At 52.1% G+C, this 18294-nt stretch overlaps 1 protein-coding gene and 2 long non-coding RNA genes across 4 annotated transcripts; 1 reads left to right on the forward strand and 2 right to left on the reverse strand.

The window, feature by feature from the left end:
* Positions 1–984: 984 nt before the first annotated feature.
* LOC134015690 (uncharacterized) lies at positions 985–2554 on the reverse strand. Its single transcript, XR_009929226.1, has 3 exons — positions 2453–2554; positions 2202–2422; positions 985–1241 (listed from the first exon to the last, which is right to left on the reverse strand). It is a non-coding gene; the product is annotated as an uncharacterized LOC134015690 (long non-coding RNA).
* Positions 1517–13301, forward strand: cbarpb (CACN subunit beta associated regulatory protein b). 2 transcript variants are annotated; one of them, XM_062455245.1, is made up of 12 exons: positions 1517–1646; positions 3955–4026; positions 5040–5182; positions 5428–5486; positions 5744–5921; positions 7080–7314; positions 7562–7714; positions 7934–8159; positions 9630–9816; positions 10804–11236; positions 11318–12333; positions 12394–13301. In XM_062455245.1, the coding sequence occupies exons 2-11, from the start codon at positions 3979–3981 to the stop codon at positions 12314–12316; spliced, it is 2661 nt and encodes an 886-aa protein (XP_062311229.1). In that variant the 5' UTR covers positions 1517–1646; positions 3955–3978; the 3' UTR covers positions 12317–12333; positions 12394–13301. The 2 variants fall into 2 exon arrangements, with proteins under 2 accessions (XP_062311229.1, XP_062311230.1); XM_062455246.1 differs by lacking the exon at positions 1517–1646 and adding an exon at positions 3035–3095 and having other exon boundaries at positions 5771–5921.
* A 1990-nt stretch (positions 13302–15291) lies between these two features.
* Positions 15292–18279, reverse strand: LOC134015685 (uncharacterized). The gene is made up of 3 exons (XR_009929225.1): positions 17780–18279; positions 16447–16804; positions 15292–16092 (listed from the first exon to the last, which is right to left on the reverse strand). It is a non-coding gene; the product is annotated as an uncharacterized LOC134015685 (long non-coding RNA).
* Positions 18280–18294: the final 15 nt, after the last annotated feature.

The following is an 18294-nucleotide window of genomic DNA, read 5'->3' on the forward strand; positions in this document are numbered from 1 at the left end:
GTGGTCACGTGGTTCATACGTCACGAAACAGTTCCAACAAAGCCGAGCGGGAGATCAAAATGACTCACCGAAGCGACCTCCACAAAAATAGTTTTTAGCTAATGTATTGTGCAGAGCCAGAAAGAAATGTGTCTGGTATGCCACTTATCCCGGCACCTAAAACATGTATGTTGCCTCACATGGTATCAAATGTATTCACATCTCCAATATGAAAGCTGTAGGCTACTGTAACTTAATCTCTTCATACCTTTTATGTATTGTCATTGAAAGTAACTTGCATACAAGTCATTTGTTCTGCATACATCTTTATAAAATGTTGCCCTACTGTCAAGAAAGTCATAACTGACTTTGTATATATTGGAAAAAACACAGTCTCATTGAAGGCGATGGAGTTTACGCAACTCTTTCTCTCTATGGCTCTGGGCCTATAGCCTGGTCCTAACCAGACTCTCGTACATTTCATTTGTACAGAGAGTCTGGCCTCGCTCCATTGACAAGCGTTGACTTCCTTGTAGGCGGGTACTCTGTTGAAGTTTAAAACTATTGTATCTGCCCAGAGCCACTCTGATCTGCCATAACCAATCGCTAGCGTTCGCCTTAGCCAATTCCTTCACCACTACTGTAACAGAGCTATCTGCCGTAGCTGGAAAATCAAACTGTTCCCAAACCCTGTGGGGAGGAGGGCCACAACATCATGGCCACAAACAAAACTCAGCTAAACTTGTTCTTGCTCTGGCTTTAGCTTATGGATGTTCGGCTGTGTTGCCACAATGGACCGAATGGCTTCGCTCGCATCTTTCTCCGCCGCCATTACGGAACTACAACACAAACTCGCACGACAGCCACTCCCTCTGTTCGCTGATTGGCCGGTAGAAAATTAACCGGAGACATCTGACTTACTTACCTCATGGCCAGACCTAGTACAGAAGCAAAATCAAAATTGAGCGGAAGTAAGTAGGAGGGCAGAGCCAGGCTACTGGGCCTAGGCCTGCATCAACACATCTTACGTTTTCCGGTGTGTCCGGGTCTGCAGTGCATCTATTAAAGTGAGAGCTTGCAACGCCACTGTGTCGCCACAAGGGGGCAATGTGCGCACTAAACCCAATTACGGATAAATGATCAGTACAATGTTTGCAAAATCACAGTAACACTCAAGCAGCAAGTTCATTGAGCCCCGTTCTGATAGAGCGGGTGGAAAGCATCTATCCACTCACTCCCCGGTCTGCCGTGATGACGCCGGTCTGTGGAAATAATCAAATACATGATTATAGGCTCGTAAACTTCACAGTATATAATCTCTCTTCGTTTGAATTGTTCCCCATGGTTAAGCTGGCGCGGAATTCTGACGAGAGTTTCTTCCCTTGAATGACATCATGGTAAACCGATATTCATAACGTCGTGTCCCCCGACACTATGGACAGTTCATGTGCGCTCGTCCTCAGCGCGCCGCGAGCTCTTCAGTAACTCCGCTTCCCTCACTCCTACGTCACGTGGTGGCGTTTCTCACTGGATGGTGGGTGTGTCTTAAGCAATAGGGTTTCATTCATAAATAGTTTTAGCATTTAAATCAGAATTAAAGAGTTCACCGAAGGTTGGGCGTTGGATTCTCCCGCTGTTTCCTTTGATGGAACGCAATAAATAATAAGGTGAGTGGTCTTACCTATAGATGTTTAATGTACGCTGACCCCTCGTTCTTACCTATAGATGTTTAATGTATGCTGACCCCTCGGTATTGTTAGATGTTTTTTGTCCACATGCATCACGAGCCCGCAGTAATCATCCTAGAGTACCGGGTGTCAAACCGGAGACTTCATTCCAGAGAATCGAGGAAGACGCATGTCCATAAACAGCTGTCAGCGCGAGGATGCTTCCCGGTAAAATATAGCATTTGATGAGAGCACAACTGCAAACCCGTAATTACGGAGGAATAGCGGCACTCCTTCTCCACAACAAACGACGGGAATGCGTCCGTTAGGCTACTTCAGACGCCGTGGACTGCAAACGTGGGATATTATAAATCGACAGAGATTATCAGGCGACCACGACTACTGATTTGTGATTTTATAGTTTCCTTGATTTTTTTGCACAACGCGTCGGAAGGCACATGGAGAATTCCCCCATGAGATGAGATATAAGATGTGAAATTGGATAGAGTGTGCAGAATCTAACAGGCAGGTACCACCGTGATCAGTCCCGTTTACCAGACCGAGCCTCCAAATCTCTTCTGCATGTAACTGCCCTCTTGCTGGCTTGTTGCGACGATCAACAGTTTTCAGCCGCTTGTTAGCCGCTCTTCTTACAGCTCCCTCTGTAAAACGAGAGCACGATGTTAATCCCAGTCGTGTGTGGAACTGTTAACGGCAGTTCACGATAGTCTCTTCCGTGGTGTCGTCCATGACGGTTGTTCATGGTGCTGCTGGTTCTGCAAGATAGAGGGGTGAGTTGGACCGACACACGGCTGGAGCCAGGAGCCCCATGATGAGCACCTCATAATGGAGCATCTGTTAGTGGAAGTCTGGTGCTTGAGAGGCAGACACCCAGGATAGCAGCCGAGACCACTAGGGTGAACTAGAGGAGCCCCGGCCCCAACCCCAGCCCCGGCCCCAACCCCGGCCACTGCCCCAACCCCGGCCACTGCCCCAACCCCAGCCCCGGCCCCAACCCCGGCCACTGCCCCAACCCCGGCCCCAACCCCAGCCCCGGCCCCAGCCTCAACCCTGGCCACAGCCCCGGCCCCAACCCCAGCCCCGTCCCCAGCCTCAACCCTGGCCACAGCCCCAACCCCGGCCCCAGACTCAACCTTACCCCAGTCTAGCCAAGACCCTCTTAGATAGTCAAACAGACAGACAGATAGGCAGGTAGACAGGCAGGTAGACAAATGAGAGTTAGGATACACAGACAGGAAGGAAGACAGACATGCAGGTAGGTTGGCAGATGGAGCTGCTGGGTGAATCTGTTCATATAGAGAGACAGGTGTGTGTGTGGGTGTGTTCATACAGAGAGACAGGTGTGTGTGTTCATACAGAGAGACAGGAAGAGGAGAGCTGAGAGGAACTAGCATGCTGTTTCTATCCTGCTGAGGGATTTCTGAGGAGGTATGTGTGCCAGTGTGCGTATGTGTGTACGTGTGTGTGTGCGTGTGTGTGTGTGTGCTGCATGTGTGCCAAAAGGTTGTGTGTGTGCTGTGTGCATCTTTCAAGTGTGTACTTCATGTGTGTGGGCTGCGTGGGTGTGTGTGTGTGAGTCGAAGGCTGCTGCAGCATTAATAGCTGTGATCTGTGTAAGGGAACGCAGGAGAGACCAGCCAGCTGAGAAGCACCAGACAGTCTCTCTCCCTCCCCCTCTCTCTCCTCCACCTCTCTCTCCTCCCCCTCTCTCCCTCCTTCTCTCTCCTCTCTCTCCTCCCCTCTCTTTCTCTTCCCCCTCTCCTCCCCCTTTCTCTCCCTCACTCTCTCTCTCCTCCCCCCGCTACCTCCTTCTCTCTCTCTCTCTCTTCTTCCCTTCTCTCCTTCTTTCTCTTTCACCTCTCCTTACCCTGTCTTTCTCCTTACCCTGTCTCTCTCTCCTGACCCTGTCTCTCTCCTCACCCTGTCTCTCTCTCCTCACCCTGTCTCTCTCTCCTCACCCTGTCTCCCCCACCTTCTTTCTCGTGCTCTTGAGAACCTCAAGAATTGCACCTCACTGAGGGATGGAGCTTAACTGGTTGATGTGTAGGGGGTGACAGGGTGGAGGTGATGTGTAGGGGGTGACAGGGTGGAGGTGATGTGTAGGGGGTGACAGGGTGGAGGTGATGTGTAGGGGGTGACAGGGTGGAGGTGATGTGTAGGGGGTGACAGGGTGGAGGTGATGTGTAGGGGGTGACAGGGTGGAGGTGATGTGTAGGGGGTGACAGGGTGGAGGTGATGTGTAGGGGGTGACAGGGTGGAGGTGATGTGTCCTTGTTTGTGTTTAAAGGGGACAGTGACGCAGGCCTGGACCATGAGCAATGACTCGACTGTCTGGAACACCCCACCAGACAACTCTACTGTAAGTGTGTCTGTCATCGCTACACCTCCTTCCTTCCCTCCTTCCCCCCTCCCTTCCTCCCTCCCTGTGTGTGTGCACGTGTGTTTGTCGGTGTGTGCGTGTCCTTTTGTATGTGTGTGTGTGTTTCTATTCTGTTCAGCTTTAATGGCTGGCTAATGGAGAACCTCTTTATTGTGTATCCCTGCTCCAGTCTAATCCACCATAATCTCATTTCAAGTTTCATTTCCAGGATCTGAAGGGTTATCTGTGGCTGTGGTTACCATGCCAACGTCACCCACACACACTGTACATCCTATATAGATAACAGAGATGAGGTAGTGTATATATATAGTTAACAAGGAGGAGGTAGTATCTATGTGGTGTTATAACATGGTTATAACAGGTGTGTGAGGGGTGTGCTGTGGGTTTTTATCCTCCAGAGACACAGACCTGCTTTAAGTGGCTTCCAGCCCTTTGATGTGGGCTCTGCATTGTTTTGAGTTCTCCCTCTCTCTTTCCCTCTCTCTCTCTACTTCCCTTTCTCTCCCCTTTCCCTCTCTCTCTCCTCTCACCCCCGCCCCCTCTTTACCTCCCTCCCTCTCTTGCTCTGGAGATGTGCAGTGCACTTAACATTTCACCCTCGGAACAATGAGCACACCTGGGGCCACCCCCTCTCCCTGCTCTCCCCCTCAAACAACAGAGGAACAACTGTTTGGAACTGAGCTGATTTCCTACAGTGGTGGGAAGTTCTAGAATGTTCAGAGTGGTTCTATAATGTTCAGAGTGGTTCTAGAATGTTCAGAATGGTTCTAGAAGACTCTAGGAGGTTCTAGAAGGCTGTAGGGGCCCACTAGATCTCTGATGATGAAACGAAGCATGATAAACATCTAACTCACACACAGGGCTACTTACTAATATGACCCTGGGTGCTTCACAGAAACAGCTATCTGCCATTCACTGTTACTCAACTGAGTCCCTCCTCCCTCTCTACCTTCCCTTCTCCTCCCCAACTCCCCCTCCCCTTTCCCCACCAGGGGGCACCCCTGGCCCCCGCCCCCCCCCCGGAGGGCTCGTCGGTGCTGCTGGTGCTGCTGGTGGTCCTTGGAGGAGCTCTGGTGTCTCTCACCTCACTGCTGCTAGTTTGCTGCCACCGCCGCCACGGCTGCCGCTATGCCCGGTACCTACACACACACACACACACACACACAGGCTAGAGCAGAGAGGCTGGAGCAGACAGAGCAGGCCAGATTGCTAGATGATAGGTGTAATGAGATTTCATAGCAGCCATCGGCAGTGCTTAATCTCACGTCTCCCATAAGCTCCGTCTGCAGTCTGTGAACATACACACCCACACACACACACATATTGCTGTGCTCTACAGATGTCAGTGTGTCAGTGTATTGACCCCCCCCCCCCCCCCAGGGCTGACGACCCGGAGAAGACCAACACCACCTACACAGAGGACTGCCAGCTCACACATGGTGAGAAGAAGACAAAGACCTGGTCCTCCACCCACCCACCCACACCCTCCATCCATCCACACCCTCCATCCACACCCTCCACCCATCCACACCCTCCATCCCTCTTCCCACACCTCCATTCACACCCTCCATCCCTCCACCCACACCCTTCATCCATCCACACCCTCCATCCCTCCTCCCACACCTCCATCCACACCCTCCATCCCTCTTCCCACACCTCCATTCACACCCTCCATCCCTCCACCCACACCCTCCAGACCCTGACCACTGGTCCTCCCCAGCAGAGATCACCATCAGGGTGGAGGAGGCTGACTGCCAGTCTCCCGACCTGCAGACGGAGCGCTTCCTGTCCACAGGCACCAGCGGCCGGCGCGTGTCCTTCAACGAGGCGGCACTCTTTGACCACGGCAAGAAGGAGCAGGAGAAAGGTCGGAGGTCAGTCTTAGCTCCCTGCTCACACACACACACACTGCCAACTAGTGTTGCTTTCGTCAACTAAAATTATGACTAAATATCGTCGTCAACAACCCTTTATCATGTGACGAAAACGAGACGAGATGCAACGTAAATGCTGGTCATGTGACAATGACTATAATTAAATGTATAGTGCAATATTGTTAAAAAAAACTAGACAAAATGTGGTTTTACCACCCAAAAATATGCTAAAATATGACGAAATGTTATAACGTTATTTTGTGTTGTTTAGTCGCATCATCAGTCGCATATCAGAGCGTCTTCCGTATCTGGAATGGACGTATTCTTGAGTCTATAAGGTAACAATAACATAAGATAACCTTGTTTGAAATGGGTTTGGCTAAAAGAGAATTTTGGTTTTGTCGATACTACTAGGTACGTATACTATATTGACTGGGTTAAATAGAGTTGCAATACTAAAAAGAAAATAAAATAAAATTTCCAAAAAGATAAAACTAGACTAAATGTCATCAGTTTTCGTAGACTAAAACTAAACTAAATGTCATCAGTTTTCGTCAACTAAAACTAGACTAAAATGTCATCAGTTTTCTTAAACTAAAACTGACGAAAATAGTCATGGATAATTCTGACTAAAAGAAGACTAAAATGCTCAGACTTTTAGTCGACCCTAACCCTTGACTAGACTAACCCTAACCCTTGACTAGACTAACCCTAACCCTAACCCTTGACTAGACTAAAAAGAGTCTGAACGTGACTAAAACGAATAAAAGCTCAAATGCCAGCTTGACACAAAGACTTGACTAAAACAGGCCGCAAAAAACAACACTACTGCCGACACACTCTGTCCACCTCCAGACACACACACTTACAGACTGACCATCTAAACACACACCGACCACCTACACATACACACGCATGTATTAACCACCCACACACACACAGACCATCTACACTTAAACACACACACACTCTTTGGCTACACACACACACTAGACCATCTTAGAAGGGCATCTTTTTTGGCTACACACACACACTAGACCATCTTAGAAGGGCATCTTTGAATGCTCTGCCAGTAAGCTGAGCTGTGTGTGTACACTCACGCACGTGTGTGTGTGTGAGTTTGACCTGCCAGCCTCCTGGATGTGTTCTTCTTCTCAGATACACTCTGACTGAGGGAGACTTTCACCACCTCAAAAACGCTCGACTCATAAACCTCCATCTCCCTCCCCCCTCGCTCCGCCTCCCTCCTCCCTCCCTCCGTCTCCCTCCTCCCTCCCTCCACCTCCCTCCTCCAACCTTGCGAATCCTCACGATTCATGAGTGCGATTCCCCGGAGAACAGCATTGCCATGACAACGCGTCCTGCATCCAAGTCAGCTCTCTCCATCTTCCAGGTGAGCAGCAGGTATAGTTCCCTCCGGACCCTCCAGGGGCCGCCCAGGCTGTGCGTGTCTGTGTGTGAGTGTGTGTGAGTTTGTGTGAATGTGTGTGTGTGTAAGTGAATATCTCAAGGTGGAGACAACTCCTCTAGCCAGCAGGGTTATAGACATGTGGTAGACAAGTCTCATACACATGACTTACTGTGTGTGTATGGTATGGTGTGTGTGTATGGTATGGTGTGTGTGTATGGTGTGTGTGTAGCCGGAGTCATGCCCCCTGCCCCATACAGTCCTGCCCAGCCTGGGGGGCAGCCCCAGCTCCCCCCTCCCCGGAGACAGCCTGCCCAGCCTGGGGGGCAGCAGCTTCAGGGAGAGCCCCCCCGGCCCCCGCTCCAAGGAGCTCAGCACCAGCTCTGTGAGTCCTGATTCTCCTCTCCTCATCTTCTCTCCTCTATTCTGCCATAGAATAGGAATGTCAGAAGGTCATTGTAATATGATTATGAGTCCTTCTAATGCTAGTAACATTAGAGAGTAATCACCCCTGTGTCAGCAGATTACTCCTCTTTCTGTTCTCCATCTCTCTCTCTCTCCTCCCCCCTCCTTACCCCCTCCCTCCCCCATCCTCCCATCCCAGATTGAGGTGGGTAGGGGCTCAAGGAACGGGGGCAGCCCAGGGGGGGGAAGTGTGTGTGAGGGTGGCTCCTCGGGGGCCCCTGGGGGTTCAGGGGGCCAGGGCCCCGTGCTGCAGTTCTTCAGCAGGCTGCGCCGCCACGCCAGCCTGGAGGGGGCCAGCCCGTACCTCAGGATCCACCGCTGGAGGCTGGAGCACGGGCAGAGAGCTTCCAGCCTGGACACCAGGGGTGAGAGACTGGGGGGGAGGGGACAGGACGGGACGGGGATTGGGGGGGGGAGAGACTGGGGGTGTGTATGTGGTGAGTGTGTGTGTGGTGAGTGTGAGGTGTCCTGCCAGACAGTGTTTCCTGGTTTTAGGAGCTCCATACACTAATGCTGGAGACAGAGAGCTTCTCCACACTTTTCTAGAGTCTCTAGGCTGCCAACACACACACACACTGCTCACACACACACCGCTCACACACACACCTCTCACACACTGAGATCACACCCTGACAGATGGCTCAGTGACGCAAGGTTCAATATTTCGGAGGCATTCTCAGCCTCCCTGCTGTTCTCCACACACACCACACACACACCAGCAGAATACACAGGACCAACAACTTCCAGGTCTGTTGGGCTCCCACAGGAAGCATCCTAACCCTAACCCACAGGAAGCATCCTAACCCTAACCCACAGGAAGCATCCTAACCCTAACCCACAGGAAGCATCCTAACCCTAACCCACAGGAAGCATCCTATCCCACAGGAAGCATCCTAACCCTAACCCACAGAAAGCATCCTAACCCTATCCCACAGGAAGCATCCTAACCCTAACCCACAGGAAGCATCCTAACCCACAGGAAGCATCCTAACCCTATCCCACAGGAAGCATCCTAACCCTAACCCACAGGAAGCATCCTAACCCTATCCCACAGGAAGCATCCTAACCCTAACCCACAGGAAGCATCCTAACCCTAACCCACAGGAAGCATCCTAACCCTAACCCACAGGAAGCATCCTAACCCACAGGAAGCATCCTAACCCACAGGAAGCATCCTAACCCTATCCCACAGGAAGCATCCTAACCCTAACCCACAGGAAGCATCCTAACCCTAACCCACAGGAAGCATCCTCATTCTCAGCTCCTCCTGTCTCACCCCTCCAGACCTCCTGTCTCACCCCTCCAGACTTCCTGTCTCACCCCTCCAGACCTCCTGTCTCACCCCTCCAGACTTCCTGTCTCACCCCTCCAGACTTCCCATCTCACCCCTCCAGACCTCCCGTCTCACCCCTCCAGACCTCCTGTCTCACCCCTCCAGACCTCCTGTCTCACCCCTCCAAACTTCCTGTCTCACCCCTCCAGACCTCCTGTCTCACCCCTCCAGACCTCCTGTCTCACCCCTCCAAACTTCCTGTCTCACCCCTCCAGACTTCCTGTCTCACCCCTCCAGACCTCCTGTCTCACCCCTCCAGACTTCCTGTCTCACCCTTCCAAACTTCCTGTCTCACCCCTACAGACCTCCAGACTCCTCCACCCTGGAGCTGCCACACGTCCAGAACATAGATTTCACATTAGCAAATCAATTAGTAATTTAACCAGTTAGAGACACATGTCTTTGTCTACTCACCAGTGTTCAGACTTTCAGCTGTGAGCGTGATTTCTTACACAGTGTGTACCCTGTGTATATGTGTACCCTGTGTGTGTGTGTGTGTCAGGATCCCCTAAGAGACGCCAGTTCCAACGGCAGCGTGTGACTAGTGAGAGTATGGACCAGGACGACCAGGACACCCACCACATCGACCTCATCCAGTACATCGCCCCAACCCAGGACACCACATTCTACCCTGGGGGCTCCCCACGCCTCCTCCAACCCCCCTCCACCCCTCCCCCACCCCTCGGCAGGTAGCTTTAATTCCCTCGCCATTCATCTGCCCACACCACTGCTCAGCACCATCGCTAGCTAGGGAGCCCAACACCACTGCTCAGCACCATCGCTAGCTAGCTAACCCAATGTACTGCTCTGCTCTCCATGCTAGCTAGCTAGATTAGACCCTACATACTCTGCTCTCCATGCTAGCTAGCTAGCCCAATGTACTTCTCTGCTCTCCATGCTAGGTAGTTAGCCCAATGTACTGCTTTGCTCTCCATACTAGCTAGCTAGATGACCCTATATACTCTTCTCTCCATGTTAGCTAGCTAGATGACCCTACATACTCTGCTCTCCATGTTAGCTAGCTAGATGACCCTACATACTCTGCTCACCATGCTAGCTAGCTAGATGACCCTACATACTCTGCTCTCCATGCTAGCTAGCTAGCCCAATGTACTTCTCTGCTCTCCATGCTAGGTAGTTAGCCCAATGTACTGCTTTGCTCTCCATGCTAGCTAGCTAGATGACCCTATATACTCTTCTCTCCATGTTAGCTAGCTAGATGACCCTACATACTCTGCTCTCCATGTTAGCTAGCTAGATGACCCTACATACTCTGCTCTCCATGCTAGCTAGCTAGATGACCCTACATACTCTGCTCTCCATGCTAGCTAGCTAGATGACCCTACATACTCTGCTCTCCATGTTAGCTAGCTAGATGACCCTACATACTCTGCTCTCCATGTTAGCTAGCTAGATGACCCTACATACTCTGCTCTCCATGTTAGCTAGCTAGCCCAACTTCACTTCTATGCTCTGCAGTCATTGCCCACACGCTAGCCCATTCCATCACCAATGTTAAATGATGATGCCAGGACGGTGGAGATGACCTGTGAACCTGTGGCCTCGAGCAGCCTGTGTTGAGCATACCTCTATCCTCCTTCACTGACCGATGTTGTATGTGTTTGCATATCGAATATTTGTATGTGTGTGTATGTGTGTGTATGTGTGCATTACAGGCTAGAGGTGGAGGTGGTGGTGGAGCCTAGCTGCAGCAGAGAAGGTCCAGGGGTGATTGGCATGACCCCGGATCCCAAGAACGAAGCTGTGAGCCTGGGCTGCCACCAGGAGCGCTCCCCCTCGGACCCCCAGGAGCCCCCGGACCTTCAGGCAGAGTACCGGGACATCTGGACCCTGCGAGCCTCTCTGGAGGAGATCGTCTCAGACCCCAGCAACGACAAGGACTCGGTCCAAAGCAACGCTGACAGTGTGTGTTCCCTGGGGGGGCGCAGAGAGCTGCCCAGTTACCCCTCCCAGGACCTGGGGGAGGAGGGGGAGGAGGGGTGGAGGGAGGAGAAGCAGGAGAGTGTGGACTCGGAGCGCGGGGGCAGCGACGGGGAGTCGGGAACCAGAAAGCTGCTGCAGATGGACAGCGGCTACGCTTCCATCGAGGCCCCGCCCCGCTATGCTTCCATCGAGGCCCCGCCCCGCTATGCTTCCATCGAGGCCCCGCCCCGCTATGCTTCCACCGAGGCTCCGCCCCGCTACGCTTCCACCGAGGCTCCGCCCCGCTACACTTCCATGGAGACTCCGCCCCGCGCACCTGAGGAGCTGCGCCTCTGCACGGGGGGGAAGGAGCGCACCGCCCTCGAGAGGCGGCATCACTTCACCAGCGCTCGGCGGGCCGGCACCGTAGGCGAGAGCGCCCAGTCCAGTCTCTTCCAGGAGGGCCCAGAGGAGGAGGAGGGGCTAGCAGAGGCTAGCGGTGGCGTTGCCGTGGATACGGGCGTGGGACCCCTGGGCTGGTCCCCCTACGGCCAGATGTTCACCTCCCGGGAGCCCCCCCTCGCCCCCCCGCCAGCACTCCATTGCCGCGACTACAGCATCGATGAGAAGACGGACGCCCTGTTCCACGAGTTCCTGCGGCACGACCCCCAGTTCGACCAGCAGGACTCTCCGCTGCGGAGGCACCGGTCACGGGTGCATCTGCGGAAGCAGTGGCAGCACCGCAAGCAGTACAGCGACCCCGGTGTCCGCTACCACACCTCCTTCGACCGCCATCGCACACCGCTGCGACGTGGGGACAGTGTGAACTACCCCCTGGAGACCAGCTACCACAGCACCCTGCCCCGCATCGTCAGCACGCCGGATGAGGAGGGGGGCAGTGAGGGGGGCACGAGTGAGGGGGCCGCCAACAGACCGCAGACCCCCAAGGAGGCGGGGGCTGGAGGAGGGGGCCTGGAGGAGGAGGACGGGAGGAGGGACAGTCCCAGAGACCAGGAGGAGTGTGTGTCCTGCTCCGCTCCCCAGGACATCCAGCCGACCACCCCGCCTTCAGAGCAGGCCCCGCCCTCAGAGCAGGCCCCCCGGGGTCGCGGCCCCCAGACCGTGCCGGCACAGCTCAGTGACAAGCTGGCGTTGAGGCTGGAGGAGCGTCTTTACTCTGACCTCCGGAGGACCAGGGTCACGGCCGAGGGCGTGGCAGTCACACACACGGTCACACACACTTCCCCCGACCACAGCCCAGTATAGCCCTCTTCCTCACTCACCTGCCCTCTTCCTCACTCACCTGCCCTCTTCCTCACTCACCTGCCCTCTTCCTCACTCACCTGCACTCTTCCTCAACACTCCCCCCCCCCCCCCCCCCCCCCCCCCCCCTCCGACCGGGTCAACATCAGTCTCTGTGTTCATGATTTCATCTGACTGTATTATGGAAATTATGTATCAAAGTTCACATTACCTTACCTGGGTAACTGATTTCTGTCGATCAGTGATTCCTGGTTCCTTAAATTGTACTGTAAGTGATTCAGTATTCGGTTAAGAAATATTTTTCCAGATGATTCTGGAATGTGATGTCATGAACACACTCCAGCCATTGGAATCCTCAGTAAACAGGAAACAGTTAGTCAGTGGACACGAATCACTTCCTGCCACGATACATGCCACCTTGCTTGTGAGATACACACACAAATGTACATACACACACCTATACATACACAAACTTACAGAGTATACACACACACAGTCAGAGCATATGCTTCCTTACAGAGTAGACACACACACAGTCAGAGCATCTGCTATCTTACAGAGTAGACACACACACAATCAGAGCATATGCTTTCTTACAGAGTATACACACACACAGTCAGAGCATCTGCCATGTCGTTAGTATCCTGGTATCCCAGCGATCTGTAGGAGAAGGTGTTGGCTGCTAGGACCTGCTGGAGGGATTATTTATTGATTGATTGTTGGTTCATTGTAATGTCTTGTATTATTTAATGCTTCAGACATGTGACTGGTCCAGTCAGGAGTGCAGAGTAGCAGCAGGATCTGGGGGTAGTGAGCCTGTCACAGTGTCGGTCTGAGACACTGGTCTTATTCTTGGTCCAGGTTGGGTCTAGCCTGGGTTAAGACTGAGGCTAGCCTGCAAGCCTGGTGCTAGCCTTGCCCAAAGTCTAGCCTTATACTAGGTGTAGCCGGGGTCCTTAACAGTAAAGCGTGCTCACCCCCCCTCTCTCTCTCCCCTCTCTCTCTCCCCCTCCCCTCTCTCCCCCCCTCTCTCTCTCTCCCCTCTCTATCTCCCCTCTCTCTCTCCCCTCTCTCACCCCCCCTCTCTCTCTCCCCTCTCTCTCTCCCCCTCCTCTCTCTCTCTCCCCTCTCTCTCTCCCCCCCAAGTTAGAGGGGCTTGTCCATGGCCCTAGGCAGAGAGGAGCCACTGCAGAAGACCTGATGAATATTCATCCTCCAGTAGGAGGGTCTCTCTCTCTCTCTTTCATCCTCCCAGCTCCCCCACTTCTGGCTGCAGCCATGAAGATGGAAAATGACAGAGGTGGAAAGAGAGAGAGGTGGAAAGAAAAATAGAAAGGGGGCCAGAGGGAAAGAGAGAAAAGCAAAGAGAGAGAGACAGATAGAGACAGAGAGAAAGGGGGTGATTTCTGAGCAGATCACCAGGGTACTGGGTAGACTTGCAGTGGAAAGACTTGTAGCAAATAGACTGAGGGCTTTTCATGATGAGAACAGAGATCAGGAGGGTTAGGAGAGTTAGGGTTAACCCCTGTGTTATCTTCGGGTCATTCTGACCCATCAGTCATTGTGACCCACTGTCGTATTGCGACAACTTTACCGCATACAAAAACAAAGTGAAGCATTTTCTTTTAATCTTGGGCTGTCTCAGACCCCCCACATTGCAAAGGTTAAAAGAAAATTATTTTTATTTGTTTTTGTATTGGGTAAAATTGGGTAAACACAACGATGGTTCGTTACGAACCTTTGGGTCATGTGACCCGAAGGCAGCACAAGGGTTAAGGGCTTTTAAAAGCGGCTCCCTTGGACTGCCTGTCTTAGCGCCACGCGAGGTAACCATGGCAATGGCCAAGAACGTATGCCCCGTTGGGAGGGGGTGGGGTGTTGCCTGACCAAATACTCGAGGACTCGACCACCCAATATCATGCTAGCTGCATATACAGGAGGGTAACTGTGTAGGAGGTTAGCTGGAGAGAATGCTAACTGTGTAGGAGGCTAGCCGTGTAGGAGGCTACCCCGTAGGAGGCTGGCCGCGTATGAGGCTAACCCTGTAGGAGGCTAACCCCGTAGGAGGCTAGCCCTGTAGGAGGCTACCCCGTAGGAGGGTAACTGTGTAGGAGGCTAACCCTGTAGGAGGCTAGCCACGTAGGAGGCTACCCCGTAGGAGGGTAACTGTGTAGGAGGCTAACCGTGTAGGAGGCTACCCCGTAGGAGGCTAACCCCATAGGAGGGTAACTGTGTAGGAGGCTACCCCGTAGGAAGCTAACCCCGTAGGAGGCTAACCGTGTAGGAGGCTACCCCGTAGGAGGATAACCATGTAGGAAGCTAACCCCGTAGGAGGCTAACCGTGTAGGAGGCTACCCCGTAGGAGGATAACCATGTAGGAGGCTAGCCCCGTAGAAGGCTAACTGTGTAGGAGGCTAACTGTTTAGTAAGCTAACTGTGTAGCAGGCTAACTGTAGGAAGTCTAGGAGGCCAGCTGGAAAAAATGTATAGGAGGCCAGCTGGAAAAGTAAGAGTAGGCTGCCTGGAAAGTAGGCGTGAATGCAAGCAGGAGTAGGCTACTGTACCTGTATAGTTAGGCTAGCTGGACAGTAGGGTAGCTGAATAGGAGGCCAGCTGGAAATAAGAGAATGAGCCAACTCGAGTAGTCTAACTGTATAGGAGGTTATAGAGATGGAAACGTTGCGGTACTTTGTACAGAAATGTTCTTAGTGGTGTAACAAGCACAACGCCGACGACTTCACTTGCGCGTCTAGTAGACTAGAGCGTTGGCGACCACCAGCCGCTTATGCACTAATAGATTTACTGTGCATCTAGATTTGCATGACATTCCCCGTTCTAGGACATATATTCATGTTTTCTCAAGGGTAACGAAACCAAATGAATAAACCATCGTGTCAGACGAACGTAACCAGTAGAGCGTGGGAGGTACTAGCGGTTTTGTATTTTATGCGATCTTTGTTTAGAAATCGTGATGCTACGATGATATCTGATATTTTATTAGATTTATTTCCATGAATAAAATATAGTATATTTCACTATTCCTTGCTAGTTAGTATGCTAATGTCTGCCTATCTCAAGTATGCAGATGTTTCTGAACAGGCTGTGTCTATGGCCACCCCAGGCACAGGACTAATCAGATGTATGTTATTTTTTAGCCTGTTTCCTGATCCGAGAATAAATGAAAGAATCGTTGCCTGTCTTGCGGTGCGTCTCATTTAAAACGTACTCCCTTTTTAGTACCCTAGAACTTTCCTCCTTCCTTCCTGTTCAGACCCGATGGTAGTCGTTTTCGCTGGAAGGGAAACTTTGTTCTGTCTAAACAGTGGCAGCAGCTGCAAGGTTCCAGAAGAGCCGACTGACAGGAACATGCAGGAGAGAGTCCTTTATTTACATAACGTGGGCTATTGTGTGTGTTAGGGAGTGATTGTGTGTGGTGTGGTGTGTGTGTGTGTGTATGCCCCAACCCTCACCCCGGTCCAGAGACAGACACACATGAACCCCTCTCTTAATCATGCTGTTATTCTAAAATAGATATATGTATATATTAATACATCTATATAATACATCTGCAGCTCTGTTCCATACTGTAGTTACTGAGATAGTATAATTTAGTTCCATTCACTTCACAGTGTATTTCATACAGAGGGATAAACAGTGTTGTAGTCTACATGAAGCTAGTCTTTCAGGAGGAGAGGAGGTGTCTTCTTCATGGTAGCATCCTCATCATATTCCTCAGTGAAGAGCTGGAGGAGAATCAGGTCCTGATGATTCATGCACAGCTGCGTGACAGAGAGAGAGAGAGAGAGACAGACACAGAGAGAGACAAAATACCTTGAGAATCAAACACAACCCAACATCTTCCCTTCTGCTTCTCCTCAGTATTTGAATTTCTGGAATATTTAACGCCCCTCTCCACCGCCCCCCCTCCTTGCTTTCCTCGTCATCATCTGCAATGACAACAACCAATCAGATGAAAATGCCACAATTTGCTCGTGACATGGGCTGGTTGCTAGGCAGCGAGGGAAACTCCGCAGGCTGGAATCAAGGTCTTAAAAAGGGGGAATCCCCCCTCCTCCACATCACATGTGTGTGTGTGTGCCACTCACCACTGTGTGTGTGTGTGTGCCACTCACCAGTGTGTCTGTTCACTGCTGCTTGCAGGACAGTTTGCGCAGACGGCAGTAGGCGGAGCTTCCGAGGAGGGAGTGGCTGGAGGAGGAGCTAGAGAGACGCTCAGAACGCAACCTGGTTGGCTGCTGTAACGCTGGTTCCGCCCCGTTCAGCTCTGGCTCCACCCCTTTCAACTCTGGCCCCACCCCCTTCACACACACACGCCCCAGACCTGACCCCGGTCCTGGGGAGACAGAGGTCAAGGGTCAGGAGCATGACCTATGGGTGGTGGTGACGATTTCTCCACTTAATGGAGAAAGCCCCCCGATGACAATCTCTCCTGGTGACGTCAGCCAGCACTAAAAACACTCCACTACAATACTGAGGAGGAGGGCGGGAGAGAGAGAGGCAGAGAGATACTGTGGAAGAGTGACTAAACTGACTGCAGTAGGATGACTCATGCAGTTGCCATGGTAACCTAAACCCTATCTACTCTCTAATGGTTCAGAGTGAAGGCTAGAGAAGACACACACTCTTTCAGACACACACACACACACACGCCAGGCCAGTCATTTAGCTGTCTGCAGACTTGCAAATGCATTAGGGGAAGCTGTAGACAGTGTTCATGTCCTTTGTGGCAGACTGTGTGTATGCAGTGTTTCCCACACAGACTCATTCGTGGCGGTGCGCCACAGAATCAACACCAGCTGCCACATATTGCGTTTCGTTACAATTTTTTACACTATTTAGGCTGAAACAGGCAGCGTATTCGTTCAGCTGCATTTCCTTTCCCTGCTCTCCCTCCGTCTCTCTGTCACTCACGCGTCTCTCACATAGACACACAGTCACAACGTCAGCACACGTTAGCAACGATGCATACCATTCTAGTAAGACAGACAGCTATATCAGCGAGCCTTCAGCATTAGTACCGTAGCTAAAGGTCTAGGAAAGTTGAGGCTACTTTTCGCTAGGTACCTACGAACATGTCTTAATCTGCTAGACAAGTGGGTTCCCCTTCGTTCTTTTGGTGAGAAGTCTCAGGAGCCCTAGCTATTTACCCGGCGTCATGGAGCCGACCAGCTAAATAGTTATTTAGCACTAGCGTTGCTACCTGCATGCAGAAATTGTTTGTTATTAACGCCCCCCCCCCGCCACAAATTGCTTTCTAATCTGTGGGAAACACTGGTACGTGTGTGTGAGTGAATGAATGTGAGTGTGTGTGTGCCAGGAGATACCAAGACACTGGAAGGAACGACCCTACTGCTTCACAAATCTTTCTCCTTGGAACATGTTTTAAAAACACACTATTCCACAAACATGTAGTATGAACATGTTATATTATCCTTGATTCTCTACCTGGGTACACAGAGACAAGGTCCTCAGTGTAGAATAACTCCTCTTCCTCTTCTTCCTGCTCCTCCTCCTCTTCCTCCTGCTCCTCCTCTTCCTCCTCCTGCTCCTCCTCTTCCTCCTCCTGCTCCTCCTCTTCTTCCTCCTGCTCCTCCTCTTGGCAGGCATGCAGCTGCTCCAGGTATGGCATTACCGTCATGCTCCTCCAGGGGTCGCTGTGCTCGGCGCCGGGGGGAAGAGGCACCGGGGGGGTGCTGGCAGGGTGGCTCTGCCTAACCCAGCTGGGGGACGGGGGGGAGGGGGAGAGAGAGGGAGAGAGAGAGAGGGGAGGGAGAGGGGGTCAGACTACACTGAACACCACACAACACACCCCTCATCCTCTGCCAGGCAGGGAGGTTTCTCCAGGCCTCCCAGGCTGGTTAACCGGGTGAGGGAGGGAGAGACAGAGGGGTCTCTCTCTCTCTGGGTGTATCCATGGTAACTCTCCATGGTGATACGGATGTTCAGGTAATAAGGGCAGA

Source organism: Osmerus eperlanus, unplaced genomic scaffold (assembly GCF_963692335.1).
Source record: "Osmerus eperlanus unplaced genomic scaffold, fOsmEpe2.1 SCAFFOLD_65, whole genome shotgun sequence".
Lineage (NCBI taxonomy): Eukaryota > Metazoa > Chordata > Actinopteri > Osmeriformes > Osmeridae > Osmerus > Osmerus eperlanus.